The sequence below is a fragment of the Lucilia sericata genome, unplaced genomic scaffold (assembly GCF_015586225.1).
Source record: "Lucilia sericata isolate MDLA Ls3-8-SP2 unplaced genomic scaffold, ASM1558622v1 Contig000064F_arrow, whole genome shotgun sequence".
Classification (NCBI taxonomy): domain Eukaryota; kingdom Metazoa; phylum Arthropoda; class Insecta; order Diptera; family Calliphoridae; genus Lucilia; species Lucilia sericata.
This window is the reverse complement of record NW_023994099.1, coordinates 92,131-99,721: the sequence shown is the minus strand read 5'-3', so window position 1 is coordinate 99,721 and position 7,591 is coordinate 92,131. Positions and strand designations below refer to the sequence as shown.

General features: G+C 28.8%; 1 protein-coding gene across 1 annotated transcript; it reads left to right on the top strand.

Moving 5' to 3' along the window:
- The first annotated feature begins 2,020 nt into the window (after window positions 1-2,020).
- LOC119616287 (alcohol dehydrogenase-like) lies at window positions 2,021-3,148 on the top strand. The gene is made up of 3 exons (XM_037972631.1): window positions 2,021-2,212; window positions 2,291-2,692; window positions 2,757-3,148. The coding sequence occupies exons 1-3, from the start codon at window positions 2,120-2,122 to the stop codon at window positions 3,027-3,029; spliced, it is 768 nt and encodes a 255-aa protein (XP_037828559.1). The 5' UTR covers window positions 2,021-2,119; the 3' UTR covers window positions 3,030-3,148.
- Window positions 3,149-7,591: the final 4,443 nt, after the last annotated feature.

Genomic DNA, 7,591 nt, shown 5'->3' with positions numbered 1-7,591 from the left:
AAGATTCAGATATTTTTATAGTTTTGGCCAAAAAACATGGTAAGCCAGACCTATGTATGTGCAATAGGTGAAAAGTTACACGCATTTGAATAAAACCCTGTATGACCAAAATGTCCAAATTTGACCCCCCCTGACTCCGGCAGTTCTTGACCGAGAGCTGAAAATTTGTGTCTAGTCTATTATCCCACAGTACAAAACTTGGTGCAAATTTCATCCAAATCGGAAGACATCTTTTTTAACCAGAAATTAACCCAATGTTTTTACGCTGCTCTTTGGTATGTTGTATTGTATTTGTTATTCTAGAATATTTAAAAATTTTACGTTATTGTTTTTGCTGCCTATTTTGATAAACAAATTGTTTTTTGGGAAATAACCATTTTAGTGTTTAGTGTAGAATGATTTTATGTATGTATGTATGTATGTATGTATGTATGTATGTATGTATGTATGTATGTATGTATGTATGTATGTATGTATGTATGTATGTATGTATGTATGTATGTATGTATGTATGTATGTATGTATGTATGTATGTATGTATGTATGTATGTATGTATGTATGTATGTATGTATGTATGTATGTATGTATGTATGTATGTATGTATGTATGTATGTATGTATGTATGTATGTATGTATGTATGTATGTATGTATGTATGTATGTATGTATGTATGTATGTATGTATGTATGTATGTATGTATGTATGTATGTATGTATGTATGCATGTATGTATGTATGTATGTATGTATGTATGTATGTATGTATGTATGTATGTATGTATGTATATATGTATGTATGTATGCATGTATGTATGTATGTATGTATGTACATATGTACATACAAAAGGGGGTTGCATAAACAGACAGACCGAAATCGCTAAACCGATTTCGAAACCTATAAGGAAATAGAAATTGTATTTGTACTTTATTAGGTCACAAAATATATATTAGTATTATTTTTTTGTATTTCGAACAAAGATCGAATTTTCGAAATTAAATAATGGTTTTAGTCCATAGATTATTTTAAAATCTTTTGAACTTAATTTCGGATATTCGAATATAATATTGTAATGCCTTCGTCAGTCCATTTGGACTACAGGAACTATTTTTAATAAACTGAAATCATTTTCGAACATAAGTTCAAATTTTCGACGTTTTTAATTTTTATTATTCAAAGATTATGTTTCGAACATAATACTATATTGGCACCATAGTAATCATAATTATCAAATTTTAGTCAATTTGGACTTCAGGAACAGATTTAAGTAGACTTAAAACATTTTCGAACATATGTTCGAATATTCAGATTTTCGTTTTTAGGTTTTTATGATTCAGAGAGTATTTTAAAATCATAAAAAAATTTTCGAACTTTATTTCGAATTTTCGAACTTAACTTCGAATATTCGAACATTATATTATATGTTCCTCTGGTGTATAAATAACTTCCAAATTTCTGCAACTTTGAGCTACGGCAACTGGTGTCAATAGCTTTGAAAGTTTTTGTCACCAGTAAAATACTCATCGACACTTTCTGTCGTATTTTAATGGAAAATTCGACAGAAATTGTCGATGAGTATTTTACTGCTGACAAAAACTTTCAAAGCTATTGACACCAGTTCCCGTAGCTCAAATTTGCAGAAATTTGGAACATAATACCATTTTTAGTAATAGATTTTTTTACTTAGTTATATTTCTGAAGAAAATCGACATATGTAATACCATTTTGAAAATTCGAGAGAAAATCGACGTGACTTCGACACACATAATAAGTGTGATTATACCCTTCTCAAAGGTAAAGAGTATAAAAAGTATACATTTGTTGCTCCATATCAAATCATATAAAACAAATTTGTGTGCTACTTAAGCTATGTCTGCTGTACCGCGGCATTTTAAATTAGTCATTGTGACCAACAACGATTAGTAATAATTAATACAAATATGTACGAAAATATTCATTATCATTTTGACATCTGACACGTTGATGATTTTTTCAATCCGCCTTAATAAAAAATGTTCATACCAAAGATGTTTCAGAATATAAAAGCAGAGCAAACAAAATAAAATTTATTACTTGATTTGTTAAACTTTGTTAAAATTACTTAAATCACCAGCAGGGATAAATGGATCTAACAGATAAAAACGTAGTTTTTATTGCCGGTTTAGGTGGTATCGGATTTGAAGCGTGCAAATTATTAATGACTAGAAATTTGGCAGTAAGTAACACTCCTTTTAGAAACTACACAATGTTCTACATAATTAATTATTACTTACAATAATCATCATATATTTAGCATTTGATAATATTGGACAAAATTGAAAATTTAAATGCTTTAACAACTCTAGAGACGATTAATCGAAAAACAAAGGTTACATACCTGAAATTTGACATCACAAATAAAATGTGCATAAAAAGTACATTCAATGAGATTACGAATATTATTGGATGCATTGATGTATTGATAAATGGTGCGGGTGTAATTGCTGATCGGAATATTGAGCTCACAATCAATGTAAATTTAATAGGTCTTATTAATACCACTATGGAAGCTCTTCCGTACATGGATAAAACACAAAAGGGTAGAGGTGGGCTTATAGTCAATATTGCTTCACTTCTAGGCTTGGACCCATGTCCACCAATTGCCATTTATAGTGCTTCAAAGTTTGCAGTTGTAGGATTTACTCGCTGTTTGGCGGTGAGTTTCTCATTTGTAATAAAATGTTATCAAATTCATTAACATTATGTATTAACATTTCTAGGACTCGTACTATTACAATCGTAGTGGAGTTGCAGTAACTGCAATTTGTCCTGGACTTACAGATAGTCCAATGACTACGGTTCCTAAAATAAGTGATACATTCGATTATTCCAAGCCATTAACAGACAAAATATTCTGTGCGCCAAGCCAAACAGCCGCCACATGTGCCAAACATTTGTTAAATATCATCGAGAAGTGTGAAAACGGTTCGTTGTGGATAAGTAATAGGGGTTCAATGACAAAAGTTGAACATCAACTTTATTGGCAACCTTGAGTTAACGAAATGCAAAAGTGTAAACAGCTGATTCAAAAAAATTAATACAATTTTCATAAAAATAAATATTAAAATGTTTTATTTCTTGATTAGTGTAAATATAAAGACTTCAAAATGCATTTTTTGTTTTTTATTTAAGTTTTCGTTAATTTTCATATCGCACTTACAGTTTTATTCTTCTTTTTTATAAAATATGCATTGTTTTGATAGATAAATAGATACACATACATGCATACATACATACATACATACATACATACATACATACATACATACATACATACATACATACATACATACATACATACATACATACATACATACATACATACATACATACATACATACATACATACATACATACATACATACATACATACATACATACATACATACATACATACATACATACATACATACATACATACATACATACATACATACATACATACGATTCCATTTCTAAATGTACTTTATTTGCAAAACCTACTTCTAAAAAGTGGGTTTTTTATTCTGGCAATATTGAAAAGAATTCCATTACTCAATAATTTTATTAACCTTTTTTAGAATTTACAAATATTAACTAATTATTGAGAATTATATGTAATTTTTTATATTTAATAAATGAAAAGTAGAAAAAAATTTAACATTTGAAAAATATGTATGTTATAGTGCTAGGAAGACACTTAAATGAGTCTCGGGCAGTGTTACCATATGTCAAGTTTTCCCCTTTTTTGCAAGTTTTTTGAGATTCAAAAAAGTTTTCAAGTTTTATTCCAATAAAAAAAGTTTTTTGAAAATTTATACAGTTTTTCAGTTTTTATTTTATTTAATCAATAAATAAGTTTAAAATAAAAAAACAATGTTTACCATTAACAAAATAATATTTTATACCTTTAATATTCGAGATATTCCTAAAAACTGAAAAAATTGACCGGTGTTGATGACCTTAATCCCTTAGAATAGACGTTAAGGACACAATGCACTTCGACCATATTGTAGAGATTTTGTGCAGCCCATTGGTTCACCATACTAGGCCAAATTCGCGCATGAAGATAAATGGATTAATCGGTGAGTGTTTGAAGATATCATCTGGGTCTGGGTAAGACAAAATCTTCGTGTTTCGAGTTCCCAATGACGGGTAGTTACAAAAGTTCAGAGGTTTCCTCTTGTAGTACACAGAATCTACATAGATTCATCATGACATTTCAAGTGTAAATTTATGGTGTCTAAGACCACAATATCCAGTAATTCCTTGCTACTGATGTTAAGGAAAAGTTCTGTACCAATTATCATTAAGCTATTTAAAATTCCTCAATTTGCTCATTTTTTCACTAATTTTTCTTGGGTATTTTGTAATTTTAGTACAAAAAAAGTTTTTTTTGTTGAAAAAAAGTTTTTTTTCATAAAAATAAAAAGTTTTCTTCAAAAAATATATGGCAACACTGGTCTCGGGAGTAATATAACATTTTCCTCTCTTCACAGAATTCAGTGTAAAGGACGACATGTATTTTACATATGTACTGTCACCTTTTTTATCCATATGTAATTCCGAATGTATGTCAAAATTTTTATTTTACACACTATTCATAATTTTTGCAATCACACCTGCCTATGTTTTTCCGTATGACCTATAAATGTAATCAAAGCTGTCTTTTTAATGTGTAAAAATTGTTAAAATTATAAATTAGCTTATTAAAAATTAAAAAAATACTTACTTTTTTATGTTCTTTAATTTATTTTTTTAATGCTATTTCAAAACAAAACTGCACTTTTGTTTATGTTTGTCACACGAAAATGAGCACGTATTTCCACATGTATTTTACACATGCAATGTTTCATATACTACTTTTTTCGTAATATATACGAAAATTTCGTATATTATTTAACCTGTTGTAACACCTTTTTTCGTATATATTAAGAAACTTTGTTTTATTTTACAAAAATAATTTCGTTAAAGCATGTAATATTTAACGAAAGTAACGAATAGAATACCACCATCAAAAAAGATGGCACATCCAAATATAGACGATCAAGCCATATCTGTCTGTTGAAATGTCCACATATCCGATTCTATCATAATTTTCTCTCGAATTTTCAAAATGGACAAATGAGTTAAAAATCTATTACTAAACATTGTATTATGTATGTCGTATTTTAATGAAAAATTCGACAGAAAGTGTCGATGTGTATTTTACTGGTGACAAAAACTTTCAAAGCTATTGGAATCAGTTCCCGTAGCTCAAATTTGCTGAACTTTGGATGTTCGAATATTCGAAGTTAAGTTCGAAAATTCAAAATAAAGTTCAAAATTTTAAATCTGTTCCTGTAGTGCAAATTTCGAAAAATCGAGCTTTTGTTCGAAATACAAAAAAATTATGGAAAATAATTTAAGCTATTAAAATAATCTCTGATCATTAATAACTTTTAATGGTTCTTATTAATTCAATGTGCTAATATATATAGGTCAAACAAACTAATAAAAATACTGAATATCGAGACGATTTTTACTGCTATCTCTTTTTTTCATAAGAAGAAATATGCCGCAAAAGTTAACATTTTCAAAAAAGTAAATCATATAAAAGTTTACAGAATAATATACTACAAAAAAAATACTCATGTCATATTGGATACATAATACCAATAAAATTTAAATTCGACTACGACGATTGTCGATTTTCGACTACGACATACATAATAAGGGTGATTATCTAATCTATTAATTTTTTTATATCCTTATTTATAATTTATGACATGAAGATTTTCCAGACATTTGAAACTGCCTTCTGAAGGGTTTCCCATTCATGACTATACTCCAAAAATACGGTTTACATTATCTAATAATATGTACCATGTCTGTTCCCGTACTTAGCGTAATTTGAAGGGTTTTTTGTCATTGCTTTTGCTTCGCGTTCGTAATATTTGGTAAGATACGAATATACATACATATATAATATACATTTTGGTTATATGCTACTTGAGTTAAAAGATATACATTGTAACGGACCGACCACGAAGGCTTCAATTATCTAGAGGCTGTGCTACTTTTAATACCGGCCGTGCTCAGGGAAATTGGGATGGTGTTCTTGCCACTATATAATTGAACTAAGTTCGGTACATAATTTATTTAAAACTTAGGTAGCATCATTTCCAAACAGACAAAGAATATAACAAAAAATACAAAATAAAAATGAATTGAGAAACTTTGAAGAAGAGGACCAGATGTCATTACCTCTTCAATGATCTTTACCCACCCTGCCATGCTATCTCAACAATATTCTGGATGGCCCTAATACTAACCTACTTGACGTTCAACCTTAACTTTTCATGGAATTATTTAAAAATTAATTTAATCGGACAGTTTCATAATATAAATATACATTAACAGTATTTATTTAAAAGTAATAAAAAATAATCACCCTTATTATGTATGTCGTAGTCACTTCGATTTTGTGTCGATTTTTCAAAATGGTATTACATATGTCGTTTTTTCGAGAGAAATGCAACTCTGTGAAAGATCTATTACAAAATATGGTATTATGTATGTCGAATTTTCTACAAAAATTCGATAGAAATTGTCGTAGTATATTTTGTTGGTGACAAAAAAAAATAATAAAAACTAAAATAATAACAATGAGTAATATAAAAACGTAAGTGCAAATCAATCGTTTTTGTGAAATTTATTGTAGGAAAATGTTTTATATATGTATATCAGCATTAAGAAAACAACACCGAAGCAGTTTGAGATGCTGGTTGATTTAATGTGAAAAAATCCTAATATAGCAAAAGGCTATCATAAAAATACGGAAAAATCGACTATAAGAGAGCAATGGAATGAAATAAAAAATAAACTTAATAGCCTCGGTCCTCCCGCTCGAGAAATAGAAGGTTGGATGAAAGTTTGGGCCGATATGAAAACAAGTGTGAAAAAAAAAGTTAATGCACAATAAAATTGAAAGTCGTGCTACTGGAGGTGGAAATTTTAACTAAAAGGTGTTGACACCATTAGAAGAGTCTGTTGCAGGACTATTGCAAATGGATACTATAATAAGACCAGAAGGACAAACTTTTGGAATTTCAAATATTCCGACCAATTTAACTGAGGAAACGAATATTGAGTTTTCATATAGCAATTACCAAAATAACAGCACCGATGAGAATGCCGTGTTCGATGTCCCATCCGAAGTCCCCATTTTGACAAGAAAAAAACAGCAACTAAGGAGAAACACATACTTCTGGATGAGCAGTTAAACGTTCAGAGAGAAATGTATAACGATTTGAAGAAAAGTTTATCTGAAATCGAAAGATACAGTCGTAAAACTTATAAGCTCCAAGAAGAAAAATTAAAATTACAAAAGGAAAAGATGAAACTTTATAAAGATAAAATTAAAAAAAAAAGAATTAAACAGGACCACAATGATCAAATTAAGAATGGAGGAATTGGAACTTAAGAGACGTAAAATAGAAATCGAAGAAAAAAAATTTCGTTAATTAAATTTTTTGTTAATTTAAAATCTGTTTATTAAATGCTCTTTATATTACAATTAATAAACACTGTTCGT